The 18,636-nt window shown below is 38.9% G+C and overlaps 2 protein-coding genes across 3 annotated transcripts in view; both read left to right on the plus strand.

Moving 5' to 3' along the window:
• The window catches only part of mgat1b (alpha-1,3-mannosyl-glycoprotein 2-beta-N-acetylglucosaminyltransferase b), an 82,605-nt gene that overhangs the window by 10,931 nt on the left and 53,038 nt on the right, over positions 1–18,636 (plus strand). For both annotated transcript variants that reach the window (XM_026299758.1, XM_026299757.1), the window contains one exon: positions 13,641–14,872. In XM_026299758.1, the coding sequence (XP_026155543.1) occupies positions 14,003–14,872 (870 nt within the window). In that variant the 5' untranslated portion in view covers positions 13,641–14,002. The remainder of the gene's footprint in view (positions 1–13,640; positions 14,873–18,636) is intronic.
• On the plus strand, positions 2,751–6,726 carry LOC113126023 (uncharacterized). Its single transcript, XM_026299759.1, has 7 exons — positions 2,751–3,574; positions 4,202–4,379; positions 4,669–4,760; positions 4,870–5,360; positions 5,737–5,911; positions 5,998–6,122; positions 6,364–6,726. Exons 4-7 carry the CDS (start codon positions 5,259–5,261, stop codon positions 6,688–6,690), a joined length of 729 nt encoding a protein of 242 aa, XP_026155544.1. The 5' UTR covers positions 2,751–3,574; positions 4,202–4,379; positions 4,669–4,760; positions 4,870–5,258; the 3' UTR covers positions 6,691–6,726.

The following is an 18,636-nucleotide window of genomic DNA, read 5'->3' on the forward strand; positions in this document are numbered from 1 at the left end:
TAAACTAACTAAGGTTCATCATGGACATGAACAAATTGGAATCTGTCCCATAAATAAGATTTGAACCATTTTAATGCTGTTCCTTTGATTCCAGTCATATGCTCCAGACTCTGCAATAAGATGCTGTGGTCGATGGTGTCAAATGCAGCACTAAGATCTAGCCAGACAAGTATAGAAATGACTCCATTATCTAAGGGTAAGAGAAGATTGTTGGTGACTTTTAACCATGCTGTTTCTGTCCTGCTCTAAATCCTGATTGAAAATCTTCAAATAGTTCATTCCTGTGTAAGTGGTCTGATAGCTGCTTAGCAGCTTTTTCAAGGATTTTAGAAATAAATGGTAGGTTGGATATTTATTGATTTTATTTGTAAAGAAACTCAAAGTCATTACTGCTGAGAGCTAAGGGAACACTGGGCTCAACAGTGGGCTATACTGCTCTAGGCCTAGACTGCCCAAGGTCCATCGGTGCACTGAGCTCCCCTACCCTAACCCTCCCCTCCCTTCCCTTCTCCTCCTCTCATGGAGGGATCCTCACGTGTATATTCCACCGTTGATTGTCACTAACTTCGTGCTCTCACTCTCCCCCAGTTTGTGCTCTCTCCCTCTCTCTCTGTTCTCTCTCTGTACCTTCTGCGGGTGTCCCTGGTCCTGGAGCTGCATATTGCTGATGTGCAGTTACTGGCCCCATCAACTGGGCCTGGAAATCGTTAGAAATATTATTTTTAGACCTGAGCACCGACCTAAGGTCACGGCGCAGGGACTATTATAATTGCTCAATGGGCAAGGGACGAATAAGCGGGGGGCAACTTTAGGCATCATCTAGCGTTGACCCACACCCCACCATGACATGGGGATGCGCAAGACCTCTCTGAAAATGTACAGTGGGTATGGAAAGTATTCAGACCCCTTTATATTTTTCACTCTTTGTGTCATTGCAGCCATTTGGCAAAATCAAAAAAGTTAATTTTATTTCTCATTAATGTACACTCAGCACCCCATCTTGACAGAAAAAACCAGAAATGTAGAAATTTTTGCAAATTTATTAAAAAAGAAAAACTGAAATATCTCTGACATGCACTGTGTTTTTGTAATCTGCAGTAATTGTTTACATCACAACATACATGCCAATTGTACACAGCAAAATCCGGAGTGTTAATTTGAGTTAATATTTTTGGTGTTAACTATTCATAGTTAAGTGTTGAAAAAGCTCTGATAGTGGTGTTATTTCATGGAGTCAATAGCTAAGACTCATTTGGAGTTAATTTCTACATCCGGCTTTTGCGTGGTCTTGGGCATGAAGAAGCCAGAAGTATGGTGTCGAGATCGATGAGGTTGACAAGGTAAGAACCATACATATCAATTTAAATCTTCTGTTACTTAAATAATTAAAAGTAGTAAATATTTTAAATAATTTATCTAAAACATTCAAATTGTGCCAGTGCCTGGATTGCATACCAAATTGCGGCCGGGAAGCTGACCATCTTCCACAAGTTAATATTGTACAGCTAATATAAATGTGTACATGTAATGTAAGTGCTTAACGGTGCATTTAATGTTATGAAAGTCTAAGAAATGCTAGCCAGTGTTTTGTGCCTATTGAAGGCATTGAAGGAGGGTGCCCTCTTTGAAAAGTGCAGACGTTTGAATTTGTCATACTGTAGCTGGCAGTGGTAAAAGCACTGATGCGGCGCAGTTGGGAAGATAGAACAGTCTTGTCAGGAATATTCTGTTTAAAAGGTAAAAATTGCATAAGAAGACGGTTGTTCAAGCCAAGTTTTGGTAAGCAAGCTGAACTTCTAGCAATAACTGTCGAAGTGGTTATGGTTAGGGTTATGGAATTCGACCACCTGTAACATTTATGCCCTGACTGATTGCTTGTTATGCTAAGGGTAGTAAGCTGTAGTAGCCTAAGTGGTAAGGCTAAACAAAAGAAACACGTTCCCCTTCGTTTTGGTTTCGATGAAATAGGCTAAAACACTGTTCAGTGTTTTAACGTTATACTAAACTAAATAAATAAGGGGAGGGAGGGTCGTCCACACCGCCCAGCTATGATATGAATTTAGCCTAGCATGTCATAGGAAAAGCCAACTAGCACCAAGTAAGCTAGCAATGCAGACTAGTTAGACGTACATATGTCAGAAATACCAGGTTTCAAATGTAGAAAGTACACTTAACAATTTACAAAGTGTGTTTTGTTGTCTAAACTAGGACGTGTGATCAAGATGCATTTGGATGCAACAAAACATTAAGTGGGTAATGCGTGCCATTTTAAAAAAGGCATAATAGCTGGCTACAGCTTAAGCATAGACTCTCTTCCAAGTACAGAGAAAATGGGAAGCATATTTTAGCGCACCACACGTTAACAGTACTCCATTATTATTAGACAAACTGTTTTGTATTATGTGAATGTATGTGGCGAGGAGATCGCCATTGTCGCCTTTTATATATATGAGAGTGGACGGTTCAGAGGATTAGCCATGTGATGGAGAGGGGGGAGAGAAAGAATTTCTGTGTCGAGAAGTTCAGCTATGTTCTCTTCTCTTCACACCCGCATGCAGGGTTTTTAAGAAAATGGTCATAGGCCCAAAATGTTTGACACCGCTTGACAGGACACTATGCAATACCATAGAAGAGTATTTTGTGAAAGTTAGGGAACAGTTTGTTATTTAGCAAACCTCATTTTTTGCGACTCAAACTACAAGTTAAATATATGGTATTATAGTTTAATTCCTCTCCACTTTCTCCACCAGGTGCAGTTTTAAGACATGTTGCTGAAAGTGAAATACCTTATTGTGAAGAAGTATATCAAATTGCACACAGGCTTCACTTATTTAGAATTCATCAGTGAAGGTAAGATATCCATAGAACAGTCTGTTGTTCATGTACCAGATAATCAAATCACAAAACTGTATGTAGCTCAACTATTTTACAACTGTTTTAACTGTCCAATAGTGGATTAAACGATGATCATAATTACACATAACTGAAAGACTTAATTCTGGAGAATGTCAAGCAGTACCGCATATCAGAAATTTTGCGCACAGAGCAGCATAGTGGCACTGCCTTAAGCAGGCAACTGGGTGGGCTTTAAGTGACTTTGTACAGTCAAAATCTAAAAATTAGACCAGGCTTCTTATTGAGACTGGTCTTTATATGTCCAAACCCCTAACCAGACTGGGCCTGCAAACGGGACTGGTGTCATTTCGAGCCATAACTTGAAGTTTTACAGTAATTGTTGCTGCAGACATGTTTAGTTTAGTCTACCATTTTAAAGACAGGGAAGCACAGTTACTAACCCAAGATGCATTGCCAGATTACTGCTCTTAGTAGGTACTGTAATATTTCATAGTAATGTTAAATATAAAAGTCAATCAGTTATTTAGCCAATTTCTGGTAACTTTATGGTTACATTCTCTCTTTCTACAGTAAAAACCAAGCTTGGGCTTCCGGATGCTGCTCATCTTTGACATGTTCGATGAAACTGACACAGCAGTTGAAGACATTTTTCTTGAGTTATTGGAGGCCCATCCTATGCCCATCCTATGCCTGACAGTATGTGAAAGGATTTCAGAAGGTAGGTGTTCATAAAAACTTATTTTGTCAGTGCATAGCCCAGTTAGCCTGATGCATCAGCCGCTTGCACATCGTTTCACTTTGTGCAAAGGGTCTGAGACCTATCCATTTGGATACGTTTGCTTCCCGGTGGGTAGATGCTTTCTGCTTCAACCAATCGCTACTGCTTGGTCATAACATATGTTACACGCTGGAACCAGAGCAATAGAGAATACTTGTACAAAAATCAATCAAAAAGCACGAAATATTTTTACAAACACAAAACTTTGTTACAGGTACAAAAAACTTTGGGTGAGGATTTTATACCACACTCTCTCTGTTTGCTGATTGGCCAGGCATAGAATCGAGACGGTGCAAACGTATCGAGATAGGTCTCAGACGCTTTGCACAAAGTGAAACGATGTGCAAGAGCCTGATATATCAGGCTATATAGCCCAGTCAGAGAAAGCTAAGGTTTTGCTCCTTGATGCAGATGATATTGACCTTTCTTTATGTAATGCACATGGCAGTGGACAGGGAGGTCATATTTGTGTAGAATGTTGTCTTTTACTTAACAACTTGGCAACTGTTGTATAATTGTTAATGTTAACTGGATTAATAAAAGTTAACCAAATGGTCTCTTGTAAAGATTTTTCTCCTTTAGCCCATTCAACACCATCTTCCTCGGATACAGTATCTTCCCTCACGGATACCATATCACTTTCATCAAGTGACGGTGACCTAAGGGAACAGGCCGCAGTAGATCCAGCAAAGATGACATGGGCAGTTCTGCAGTAAAGGTTCCTCTGTCAGAGGCTGCAAAAAAGGTACGTAAGAGTAGAAAATATCTTATATTACTGAGTTGACACCATTTATAATACTAAATTAAAATTCTCACCAATTAAAACGTGTGGTTCCCAACTTGCCTGTCATGAAAGTAAATGTCATTGATTTGCTCCTTGTTTAGAAAAGAAGATATTTATCTTTCACTTGGTTTTTGGCATTCCTCTTAACTTTCACCTTTACCTAGAAACATGATGTGATATGTGTTTTTTCTTATGATTTTACATAATAGAATTCAACACCAAAAACTATTTTTCCCTTTTATATGAGCAGATGTTTGAAAACGCCTTGCATAGGAAGCCTGGTGGAGAGGATATTCTTGAAGAATACAGAATATTGGCAAGTGATATGACTGAGAGACATGGGTAAGAGATAACAAAGTTAATAGGAAAGTAATGAAGGACCGTATACTGTATTCTTGTATACTGTAACTTCGGAAAGTAAAATTCACTCAAAATTGTCTTTTCTCTATAGCAGGATTCCTTCCCGTCAACAAAGAGAGACGTATGGCCTAGGAATTATTACCATCTTTCCTGTTGCATAACTAATATATATTTTGTTTCCTTTTACTGAATCTGCATGTGCTGTAAAATCATTTTTGATGTTCAGTTTCTTTGTTTAAATGTAACGGGAGCATTTGTACGATGGGGTGAAAGGCACTGGATATTTAGCGTGGCACCTCAAGACCATGTCCAGGGCTACAATTTAAACGGCCAGCGAAGGAAGCCTCAGTGCCTAAAGAACAAGGGCCAAAGTGCCGAAGATCAGCAACCACACTGCCTCAGCAGCTTGAAGGAGATGCCTGTAAGGAGGCCATTTAATTTCTTATTCATTCTCGTGATGAAGCAAGTGTATTGCAGAAGATGAAGATTACATTCCAACATCGCCAGGATCTGGTACATGATCCACAAAGACCAGCAGATGTGTTCAAAACATTTCCACGCTTTTTCAACGTCAAAGGACTAGTGAGTCGTACATTTCTGTCATTTTTAACTCTGGTCTTTATCAGTGTTTTGCTCAATTGGATGTTTTTGAAGATATTTGTGCTGAAGAAGGTTAACTTATAGACCCTTTCAAGACAGTTCTATTATCAGCATCAAAGTTGTTCCCACAGGGTTTCCTGTTTACCATTCTATATGTTATCTTAATTTAGAAGAAATAGTTTGAGAACGCAATAGAATGTTCAAGCAGCATTTTTGTTTACATTGATGAACGGGTCTATAGATGATATTCATTCCCTCGTAAAAATAGATGAGGGATGAGGGCACTTTCAAAAATCACAACATTCACAACATTAACAATGCTGAACCCTGACTTAATATGCTTGTGTATGATTAACAGGTCAATCAAGATTTCCTGCTGTTGTTTGGTGCTGAAACAGCCTCCAAGTTGCTTGAGAAGTGGGACACCTCATTCAAGCCAAAGGTCATCAAAGAGACCAAACACTTGACTCAGTCAACTGACCTGTGTCGCCTGCTAAAGGCTGCTGAGAAACTCACAGAGAATGATGAAAATGGTATGCTTCAGAGCACGATTGGGTGTTGTTACTAATACATATTTTTACATTTTCATTTTATACATTATTTTATAAATTACCCCCAGACTGGGACAGTGACATGGCTTCTCTGCTGCTGCTGGTTCATCTTTTGCCACCCACAGCTGGGCGGAAGAGGAGGACCAAAATAAGTCCAAGTGAAGCAGTGGACAAAATGGTGCACTTTCACAAGGTGCATATGTTGTCTCACGTTTTCTTGTTGACACTCTTATTGACACTTTCTAGCTCTGCACTTTCTAGTTTTTCCTCTCCATGTAAAGTATGTTTTTTCCAAGACTTAATACAGGCCAAATAGCAATGACCTTCCAGTAAGGCACATGATCTCAAATCAAATGGACGGTTTATACTCGGCATTACAGAGAATTGAACATGTTTATTAATTTATTTATTTTTTTTATCTCATTTGTTTTTAGTCATGCTGCAGCATCGATGAACACCTGCAAGAAAGAGAGGGTAAACAACCATCTATCCTCGCTGTTGGCCGAACCCAGAGCAGAATTGACACCTTCTACATCGCAGTCGACAAACAAGACATCCCCTGCCAAGCCACCAGTTCACTGAGTGCTTTTGACGAACTTTTCAAATCCCACTACGTGTTGAACTTATCTTACGACGAGTCCCTGGTTCATTTCTACAGTTTTGTGCAGATAACCATATTCAACATCGATGTCACATTAACAAAAGAGTCGCCATGTGTTCGTGAGTTGCGTGCAAAAATTTTGAATGACAGCAATGTTTAAATGTTTCATCTGTCAAACTCTTCACCTCACCAGGCTTTGATAAGTCATTTGTGACTAGGCCACAGTTTTTATCCAAGCACCAAATTTAAGTTAGCTTGTTCACAAGATGGTTGTGGGAGTCAGTTTACTACATATTCTGGTTTGAAAAAACATTTAAATAGTGTTCATTACGAAGATTGTCAAAGTGGTGATGCAGAAACTTCTGAGTCATTTCAGGATGATTTTGACTGTTTACAAGATACAGATATAGAAGTTGCAGGAACCAGTGTCATACATAGCCCTGAGGCTGGGTGTTCTGAAAACAATGGATCAGGTCAAAGAATCAAAGAAAAAACTAAAGCCATTTGTGCTACAATTGTTCGTAAACTCAATGGTAGTGATTTGGCAAATAGTTTTGTGTCAACACTTGTTTGTGCACTTGTTTGTGGAAGATTTTGCTGATGGACTGCACTCTCAGTTTAAGCAGAAAGTACTCTCTGTCGTGCCAATAGATAATCTTGTTAGATCCACATTGGAAAAATGTCTTGAGACTTTTGACAACCCTGTTGAGAGCTTTGATACTGAAGCTAAAAGAAAGACGTATTTCAGTGCAAAATTGGGGATTGTGGAGCCAGTGGAAAAAACTCATTATGATACAAGGTTAAATAAAAATACAGGTACTTATGACCAGGTCTCAGTGAAAGACAGTTTTGTGTACATTCCCATTTTGGAAAGAATCAAATTTATCTGTCGCAATTCTTACATTTGTGAACTTCTTTTGTCTTTCTTTTCAAAGACTTTTGTGATGGAAGTTACTTTAAGTCATATCCATTGTTCAGAACATCAGACTTCTTTGCAAATTCAACTTTATTATGATGACTTTGAGACTGCCAGTCCACTTGGTTTCAAACGTGGTGTTCACAAAATTAGTGCACTGTACTTTGTCCTCAGAAATCTGCCTCCAAAGCTAAATTCTGCATTGATGAATATTCATTTGGTTGCATTGTTTCATGCAGAAGATGTGAAAAAATATGGCTTTGATCCTATTTTAAAGCCTCTGATTGACGACATAAAATTATTCGAGAGCCATGGCATTGATTTACCCTTCTCATCTGAAAAGGTGCATGGCACTATATGTCAGATAACTGGGGACAACTTAGGGATGCATGCAAGTTTGGGTTTTGTAGAGTCTTTCAGTGGGAGTTACTTTTGTCGTTTGTGTTTAATTGAAAAAGATGATGCTCTGAATGTGTACACTGAGGATGATCCAAAGATAATCTTACGAGGGAAAGAGCTTTTTGAAATGCACTGCAGTGAGTCGCAATCTAATGCTGAAAAGCTACATGTGTTTGGATTAAAAAAGAATTCCACACTCAACAGCCTACAGTTCTTTCATGTTCGCCAGAATTTTTCCGTGGACATTATGCATGACATTCTCGAAGGGGTGGCACAGTATGAGATAAAGTTGCTGTTGGAATATCTATCAGAACATTTTTTGCCAAAACCTGCTCTTTTGTCACGAATCTACGCTTATGACTATGGCTACTTGGAGCGAAAAATCGTCCAACAAGGGTTGACTTGGACAGTAGTGGCAATAATATAGGCCTCAATTTCATTCAGACTCTTTGTCTGATAAGAAACATTCCTTTAATTTTTGGTTACATTGTGCCAGAAGGAAATCAGAACTGGACCTTGCTATTGCTTTTACTGCAAATAATTAACATCATATTCTGTCCATCTGTTACACTTGGCGTGACTGTGCATCTAAAGCATTTAATAATGGAACACCATGACTTGTTCAAACAGTTGTATCCAGGTAGAAACATGATTCACAAACATCACTATATGTTGCACTATCCAACTTGTATTAGAAAAATTGGACCATTAATACACATGTGGAGTATGAGAGGTGAGGCTAAACATAGGGTATTCAAAAACACCCTTAAAAACTTAAAGAACATCACACTGTCACTTGCTAAAAAACATCAAACATCCATAGCATACAAGTAGGAGACATCTTTAAACCATATTGAGTATGGGCCCTTGAAATCATTTAATGTTGACGATGAGGAAAATTGTGAAATGATCACCTAAGGCTTGCCTGCTGTTGCAGAAGACACATTTTCTACTAATTGGGTTAATATTAGTGGGACTGAGTACAGAGTAGGATTGGTCATTTGCTGTGGTTCTAAACATGAGATGCCTGTGTTTTATACAATAAAAACAATAGTTTTGGTCAATAGTGTCACCTTCTTCATAGTTAACAAGCTTGTGGTTGAAAACTTCAGGGAACATTGCCATGCCTATAAAGTGTTTGAAACAGACGAAAAAGATGTTATTAAAGCAGATTGTACTGAAATATACAAGCCCTTTGACCAAAGTGCTTATGGTGATGATGATGGGCTCTACATTGTGCCATTATTTTAAATGTACAAATGTTATGGTGTTTGGAATTTAATCTTAAAACTTATTTGATAATTTGTTTTTTTCCTGTATATAGGGTAAAATGTCTTAACAAGGATTTTCACTTAATGTAACACAATAGTCATAATTACATTTCAATGTGCTTTTAGTAGAAGACCCTAAATACAGATGAACAAGTTAGGAAATAATATAAAGCACTTTAAAGTGTCATAAAACAACACTGAATGTTACAAAGTAACACTCCAAGTGAAGAGTTAACCCTATCCAGTGTGAAAGTGAACACTTAAAAACACCATAAATGTTATGAAGTAACACCCATGGTGAAAACAGTTAACACATTCCAGTGTGGAAATTAACACTAAGGGTGTTAGATGTTAACACTACAATGTAGTTAACTGGGTTAGAGTTAGGGTTAGTATGCATAGTGTTAAGTTAACTCGGAACCAGTGAGAATTATATAAACTCTGGAATGGTGTTGAATTTAACACTGTGAGAGTTGAATTAACTGGCAATTTTGCTGTGTAGTAGGCCTACGGTTAATACCTGTAAAAAATCAAGTCATAGACTACTTCTTACTTCTACTTCTTCTTCTTACTCTCTTGTACAGCTGTTCGGGAGCATCTCTGGGGAGTGTCCAGCAATAGTCAGCCCGCATGGTAGTGGACCATTTTCCCTGGTATTTTTGTTCCATTGTTGCGATATCTTGACGAAAATGTTCGCCATGTTCATCACTAACCATACCACAGTTGTCAGGAAAGAAATCCAGATGAGAATAAAGGAAGTGGATCTTTAGAGACATATTGCAGCCAAGGTTCTCATACTGCATCAGCATGTCTTCTGCTAGTTCCTTGTAGTTTTCTGCCCTAACATTCCAGAGAATGTTTGTAGACAGTAGGCAAAAAGCATTCCATGCTTGTTTCGCATCACCCTGCAGCAAGTTGTTGAACCGGTCATCTTTGAAGAGCTCTCAAATCTGAGGTGCAGGTATCATGCAGGTATTGGAAAGCTGGCGAAGTCTGGTCCATGGCTTTCACGAAGTTCTTCATCAAACTTAGTTTGATGTGAAGGGGTGGTAGCAGGATTTTGTGAGCCTCGACCAGAGCTGGGTGCTGGATACTCTTCTGCTACAGTGGTCTCAATGCAGACGGAATGTTTGGGTAGACTATTCTCGACTTCTTTTGCTTCGTTATTCTGCTGGAAAGAGGAGGAACCAAGCAGAAGTAACAATCATTTGTGTGGTTGCTTGGCTGTCTCCACACCATGGGGACTGAAAACGGCATTGATGGTCTTTCGCCATTCAACCACAGTGAAAGCACAGCATGTAGCACAGCATATATGCAGGGCCCAAGGCTTGTCTTGGTCACCAACTTTGCATCCGAAGTAAAGATGATACAGTGGTGTGAAAAAGTGTTTGCCCCCCCTGTTAAAACATAACTGTGGTTTATCACACCTGAGTTCAATTCCTCTAGCCAGACCCAGGTCTGATTACTGCCACACCTGTTCGCAAACAAGAAATCACTTAAATAGGACCTGCCTGACAAAGTGAAGTAGACCAAAAGATCTTCAAAAGCTAGACATCATGCCGAGATCCAAAGAAGTTCAAAAACAAATGAGAAAGAAAGTAGTTGAAATCTATCGATCTGGAAAGCCATTTCTAAAGCTTTGGGACTGCAGCGAACCACAGTGAGAGTCATTATTTACAAATGGCAAAAACATGGAATAGTGGAGAACCTTCCCAGGAGTGGCTGGCCAACCAAAATTACCCCAAGAGCGCAGTGACGACTCATCCAAGAGGTCACAAAAGGCTGGCCCCCATGTCATCTCCCTCCTGCTTCAATGACTACTATCTGGTTGCACTTACTCCCATCCTCATGAAGTGGAGGAGTCTCCAGGCCATGACCAGCAGACTGAAGCACAGTTTCATCCACCAGGTTGTCAGGAAGCTGAACTCTCTCCCAGCAGTACACCCCTCCCCCCTTCTGCCCCCTGCATGCACAAACACTGACCTCCACCGCACACAGTACACACAATGACCTCAGCGGCTGCACCAGCCACTTTATGCAGAAATTGAACTGCTCTGTGTGCACCATAGTCACTTTATCAAGACTGATAAGCTCACTTAATTCAATTTCAATTTTCAATTTCAATTTTATTTGTATAGCGCCAAATCACAATACAAATCATCTCAAGGCACTTTACAAAAACTAAAACTAAAAAACCAACAATTCCCTTATGAGCAAGCACTTGGCGACAGTGGAGAGGAAAAACTCCCTTTAACGGAAGAAAAAACCTCCAGCAGAACTGGGCTCAGTTTGGGCGGCCATCTGCCTCGACTGGTTGGGGTGAGTGGATAGAGCAGAGAGAAAAGAACAGCAACAATAAACAACAGATAGACACTGCAGGTTGGTGGGACCAGTAACTGCACATCAGCGATATACAGCTCCAGGACCAGGGACACCTGCAGAAGGTACAGAGAGAACAGAGAGACAGGGAGAGAGCACAAACTAGGGGAGCTCAGTGCACCCATGGTCCTCGGGCAGTCTAGGCCTATAGCAGTGTAACTAAGGGATGGTTCAGGGTTGCCTGAGGCCAGCCCTAACTATATGCTTTGTCAAAGAGGAAGGTTTTAAAAAACTAGCTTCCTCAAAAGCTTCCTCAAAACTAGCTTCCATAGCCTTAAAAGTACAGAGTGTCTGCCTCCTGAACCCAGGCTGGGAGCTGTTTCCACAGGAGAGGAGCTTGATACTAAAGGTAGTTACTTGTTACTTGTAAGTTATTGATAACAGTCTGCTTCTGGAAACTCTGGGAACCACAAGTAGACCTGCACTCTGAGAGCGAAGTGGTCTATTGGGATAATATGGTACTATGAGGTCTTTAAGGTATGAAGGAGCTTGATTATGAAGGGATTTGTATGTGAGAAGAAGGATTTTAAATTCTATTCTATATTTTACAGGGAGCCAATGAAGAGAAGCCAATATAGGAGAAATATGATCTCTCTTGCTAGTTCCTGTCAGGACTCTGGCTGCAGCATTCTGGATTAATTGGAGGCTTTTTATGGAGATATTGGGACATCCAGATAGTAATGAGTTACAGTAATCTAGCCTTGAGGTAACAAATGCATGGACTAGTTTTTCTGCATCATTTTGAGACAGGAAGCTCCTAATTTTGGAAATGTTGCGCAGGTGAAAGAATGCAGTTCTAGAGATTTGTTTTATGTGTGAGTTAAAGGACATGTCCTGGTCAAAAATAACTCCAAGGTTTTTTACAGTAGTGCTGGAGGCCAGCGCTATGCCATCTAGAGTAGCTATAATTTTAGAAAAGTTATTTCTGAGATTTTTTGGCCCAAATATAATGACTTCTGTTTTCTCCGAGTTTAAAAGTAAAAGGTTACTGGTCATCCAGACCTTTATGTCAGTTAGACAGGCTTGAAGTCTGGTTAACTGGTTTGTGTTAACAGGTTTAATAGATAGATACATCTACTGCACCTACTGGTAACTTGTTTGCCATGTAGCAATAAAAATATACTAAAAACCTGGATTATTCTGGTTAGTCACATTGTACTGCTATTATTTTGAACAATACTGTATATTGCACTGGTCTGTATGCTAAACTGCTATGTGCTATTTGTAACTGCATATTTTTTTACTTTCACCACTCACCTGTAAAATATTTTTGGAGGTTAGTGAAAAAAAACTTATGGGTGTGGGTCACTCTTAATTCCAGTTAGATTCTATATTTCACATTTGGTCAACTTTTTACTGTAACACATACCATATTCATGTCATGTTTTTCTTTTCTTTTTTTTTTTTTTTCTTGTATGTTTGTTTTTTGTTTTGGAACTGTTGATTATGCTCTGTGGGCTTGACTTGGAAAAATTTGTTCTGTAGGCTCTATCAAAAAACTGTGGGTCATATGTTGAGATTGTCTCTCCAAATCACAAAACTTTCAATCGATCAATTTTCAAATGTAAAAGTCTGAAAGAATTCTAAGGTAATAAATAATTTTGTCAGTAGGTTTGTGGTGTAAGGTATTAAGTGTTATCATCTCCACTATAACCTGTCAAATCTATTGATAATTGAACATTACTTTTCCTAGTATATAAAACACTATTATTTTTTAAATGTATTTGTTTCAAATGTTCCTGTTGCCACAAAGATAAGAAAAGACAAAACTAGCTTCCATAGTTTAGTTTTTAAATGTATTACTCTTTAAAGCCAATTTTGTCACTTCCACTTTAAGTTCTCATGTCTATAAAAAATTCAAATTATTTCAATGAATTCAATATATCGCCCAACCCTAGGTATTTAGTGTGCTGTTACATGTGTCATGTGTATGGTTGAATATTGGATGCATTCTAATTATTTCATATATTAATTATATTGTAAATGTTAAATTGTGTTGTGTAAACCTAAGTAGAGATACAAGAACCTTACCTGAACATGCAATTCCAGTTTTTAATACTAGATAGTTTTGCTATGGGTGCTACATAGGCTTTTTTCTTTTTTCATTTATTCCTCTGATTCTTTGTGTTGCTTTTCTGTTTTCAGGATGATGGCTGAACGATAACATCCAAGGAGTCACAGTCCCTCAACCAAAAGTGACACCACTTGCCCTTTTTTTTTTTTTTTATAACTTCTTTTATCGACATTTTAGCGATCTGCCTTTGCAGAACCTCATTGAGTCCTCATTGCCTTATTTCTATGAGATTACATTTAATGGATAACAGAATAACTTGATTTTAATTTGGGCTGTCCTCTTCCTGAAACCCTCCTGGCCAAAAGATGAAGAATATAAAATACAAAATAAGAACATCATCAGAGATCAGTCTGTAGGATTCCTGCTCTGGTTCTGTCACTGGCTCCCTGTAACCTTTTCCACAGCCCCCACTCCCATCTAGTATAATTGGGCCATGGTTCGTAAAAAAGGTTCTCTTATACTATGCAGCGCTTTCCTGTTTGTTGCATGGAATGCTTTGCTTTTGCTTTACCTTTGGGGTCGCCCTCCAATTGGCCACATTGGAGAAGGGGGTGGATCTGAACCAGGAGGAAAGGCAGAGTGGGGCATGGGCAGAGGGAAAGGAGGCCAGTTCAACCTGGCTGGAGAAATGATCCGGCTGGCAGAGGAAGTTGAAATTCAACTTGAGACTCAAAAAAAGCTACTGAAGCAGATTGAAAGTCAAAGGGCAGTGTGGGCTCAACAAAAAAATGTCAGGAAAAGAGAAACGGATGCTACAAAGCAGGTCAAAGAAAGGATTGTCCACCAGCCTCAGAAGCCTCCACTTTCTCTCAAAGACAATGTGGATCATGGCGCCCAAACTGAAGTACAACATACGCAGAAGCCTGTCCATTCAGTAGCCCCAGACTCCGAGTTAGAACAGAACCACATCATTGAAATAAAGGAAGAGATTGTTGGCCACAATAAATTGGGATCTTCTTTTGACAGCCCTGAGGTTATAATTCCCATCTTAGTTATTGCTTGTGACCGTGTGACAGTAAAACGGAGCCTTGACAAACTGATACAATACCGCCCTTCACCAGAACTATATCCAATCATTGTCAGCCAGGACTGTGGCCACACTGAAACTGCTCATGTGATTGGCTTATATGGAGATCAAGTAACACATATAAACCAACCAGACCTGTCAGACATTAGGGTCCGGCCAGAACACAGGAAGTTCCAGGGCTACTACAAAATTTCCCGACATTACCACTGGGCACTCAATCAAGTCTTCAACACATTCTCCCACTCTGCTGTGGTCATAGTGGAGGATGACCTGGAGGTGAGTGCTTTCACACTTCTATAACATTCTTATAACATTACCATCCATTGCTCTGCTTTATTCTCTGATACTTCTCTGTTTTGAGCTTCAGTCAGAACACAATTAACATAAAAACTGGACAACTGTCCAGTATTTTTGCATACTGGACAGGTGTCCAATCTTTATGTTAATTGATACACCTACCATTACTACACCCACCATTACATCTGAAATTCATTGGTTAACATTTTGTTAACCATAACCAATTAATACACCTACCATTACATCTGAAATTCATTGGTTAACATTTTGTGTGTCATTTGTTACCAGTTCAGGTGGTTTATATCTGTTCAATCAATCTACCCTGTTCATCTGTTCATAATTGTAATGTGTACTATTCACTCTGAATATGTACAGACAAGGACGAAACTGTTCGTACCCTTTCATTAAAGAAACAAAAACCAACACTGGTGACTAAACGAACGTGAAACTGACAAAAGTAATAATAAATAAAAAATTTACTGAGGTTTATGTATAAGTTATTAAAATAAAAAATACAAATAAAACACAAATTTAAAAAATAATAAACCCATATTTTTCAAATGCAAAAAAGAAACTTACAATAATAGACGCTATTGACAACATACACACGTGTACAAAATTTTTGGTACCCTCCCATTAAAGAAAGAAAAACCCACAATGGTCACTGAAATAATTTGAAAATGACAAAACTAACAATGTATAAAAATTTATTGAAAATAAGTAAAATCAGACATTGCTTTTGAATTGTGGTTCAACGCAGGCATTTAAAAAAAACAAACTAATGAAACTGGCCTGGCCAAAAATGACGGTACCCCTAGTAAAGATTAACCCTCATGTACTTTTCGGAATGTTTTCATTCACCAAATGTCATTTTTCACTCTTAATTTGGCCATTCGCTGTATTTCAGCAAATTGAATGATTTTTGGTGACATAGACATTAATTTGACATAAATTTTGGAAACATGATTTAGAAATTTTACACAGGTCAATAATACACTGTGGACAAATTCAGTACTCTTTGGTTATGTTTGGGATGAAAACATTCGCTAAAATAAACTGTTGTTAAAATATATCAGATATTTTTTTCAACTTTTTTTGCATAAATCTGTTAATCGACTTCAGTTCTGTTCAAAACTATTCAATGTTTAAAAGAAAATTCCAGGATTTTAAAATCCTGGAAATTTTTTTGGTGGGAGGCTCCACAATTTATCAAAAAGACTTAAAATACTGCTGTATTCATCATCTCTCACCTAAACTCACTAGAATCTAATAACATAATACAGAAAAGGGTTGGTCAGGTTTTCTTATGTCCTGGTGAAAGAGAAAGCAGAGGTTGCTATTTTAATTTCTAAAAACATGTCTTTTACTTGTACTAGCGTGCACCGTGATATTGATGTGTAATTGTTTCAGGTGTCTTAAAAAATGAAAAGGTAACATTTGTGAATGCATGTGCTCCCAACACACTACAATCCAAGTTTATGTCATCTTTGGCGGCAGTAATATCCCAGTTTGCAGAAGACCCTCTTATTATAGATGGGGATTTTAACTCAGTTTCTCATCCTATGGTAGGCAGCTCCAGTCAGCCCCTGCCCTCAGATCAGCAGGTATATTTTGCTGTAAAGGAATTCCAGTCTCAGCTCGCTGTATCAGATGTGTGTCATTTAGCCAATCCAGATTCTTGAGAATATTCATTTTACCCCGGGGCACACAACTTGTATTCTAGAAATGATTATATTAAGCAAAACCAGAAAATGGCAACTCAACTCAGTTCTTAAAAATGAGAATTCTGTTTTCAAATGCATTGTGAAATGAGTACAGTACAATAAGAGCACAGTACAATAAGAGCGCAGAATCTTTCTCACACTGTGGTTGTTTTCAGTATTTGCACTGGATTAAATATTACATATAGTTTAGATTAAAGTAACTAGAGATGTGTTTGTACAGAATCAGTAAACAGGAAACAGAGAAAATTTCCTTTAGTGTAAATCTAAAAGTCTAAAACAGGTGCAAACTAGGACTAAACCAGGTTTAATCCAAATCTGAGATGAAGCCATGTTAAAATCGGGACTATCCAAACAAAGACTGAAGGTAGCAATAGTAAACCAGTACTGAACTAGGTCTAATCATTAGTTTGTTGTTTTAAATATTTCTGTTTAACCACATTTCTCAAGGAATGGCTGATTTTCATTAGCTAATTTTCAGTAAATTTTTATTCATTACTTTTGTCAGTTTCAAGTTATTTCAGTGACCATTGTGCAGTTTTCTTTATTTAATGGAAAGGTACCAACAATTTTGTCCATGTGTGTATGTTATTAATAGTGTCTGTTTTTGTAAGTTCTTTTTCTTGTTTTGTTTTGTTTTTGTATTTGAAAGATGTGGGTTTATTATTTTTTTATTATTATTTGTATTTTATTTTTATTTTTTCCTTTTTTTAGCTTATACCTATATGTGGTATGGAGCACAGTGAAAAAACAATTTCCCACAAGGAATTAATAAAGTATTTATGATTCTGATGTAGTAACACAAGATGCCTGACTGACCATGATGGCCACCAAGCACTCTCGCAGTCTGGCAGGTGCTGTGTGTGTGTGTATTCTAACACAACTTTTGTCTTTTATGTTTTTTAACCCAACTTTATCCATCAAAAGGACTCAATTACCAGCTAAACATTAGATTAGTGGTGCTGTCTTAACTGTCTACTTTTATTGTCAATGAGGTGGCGTCTCATGACCGAGAACTGTGACGCAAGACCACTGTAAGTCAACACCTCCTGTACTCCACTTTCTTGGACAAAGACCATGACTGGGCACCCTCCACAAAACTGAAGCAAATAAACCTAGTAAGCAAATAAACCCTGTCCGCCTGGTAGTCATGATACTACCAGTGGGCTATATGGACGTGAATGCAAGCCCATACCCTGTGGACGATAACAGTACAGCTCCTTTACCATAGATAGCACAACTACAGTTATACTGGCCAATCCGGCTATCCCCACTAGCACAGCAACTACAGTCAAGATGATTAACTCGGCTGCCGCCGCTAGCACAACTACAGCTAAACATGGCATCCAGTGCACACGGTCTCCCTGGATGCCAGTACAGCATCGGGCCAACCCAGCGGAGCTGCACCGACAGCTCAGTGCCCAGCAGCTGCATGACTACTCCAACCAGGTCACCCCAGACACCAGTACAGAAGCAACGAACTATGTGTAGCCAAGCCAACAGCTTAAAGTCCAGTGGCTGGATGTCAACATAAATCCCCCCCCGAACACCAGTGCAGCAGCAGCAGCTCACACAGCATCTTTGTAAACCAGACTGAGTCATAATGCCCATCATCTATGCCCACTGCCTAAGTCACCAGTCCCTCTGCCAGAGCCCCCAGTCCTGCAGCCTTGGTGCCAGTGACACTGCTGTGCTGCCCAAAGAGGCAGACTTCCTGTTCTCCTGTTCTCTCAAAAGCAGTTGAAAAGGTAGTTGCAGAACAACTGGTAGAACATCTGGAGTCTGAAGACCTGCTGCATCCCATGGACCGTGGGTTCAGCACAAACCACTCAACTGAGACAGCATGCTGCCAGTTTACTGAAACAATAAAACTGAATTTGGACAAAGAAGGAGTGTAGGAGCAATCTTCTTATACTTACACAAAGCCTCTGATATGCTCAATCCCTCAATTCTCCTTGCTAAGCTATAAACTGTCCATAAATACCCTTAACTGGTTAAAATCATATCGATCAGGTCGCTCCC

Source organism: Mastacembelus armatus, chromosome 11 (assembly GCF_900324485.2).
Source record: "Mastacembelus armatus chromosome 11, fMasArm1.2, whole genome shotgun sequence".
Classification (NCBI taxonomy): Eukaryota; Metazoa; Chordata; class Actinopteri; order Synbranchiformes; family Mastacembelidae; genus Mastacembelus; species Mastacembelus armatus.

What these genes read in the sequence shown, in the direction of transcription:
- LOC113126023 (XM_026299759.1), top strand. Translation starts at nt 5,259, where the DNA reads ATGAAGATTACATTCCAACATCGCCAGGATCTGGTACATGATCCACAA. An exon ending in TTTTCAACGTCAAAGGACTA is followed by an intron (nt 5,361 to 5,736) that starts GTGAGTCGTACA and finishes TATGATTAACAG; the next exon opens with GTCAATCAAGATTTCCTGCT. An exon ending in AAATGGTGCACTTTCACAAG is followed by an intron (nt 6,123 to 6,363) that starts GTGCATATGTTG and finishes ATTTGTTTTTAG; the next exon opens with TCATGCTGCAGCATCGATGA.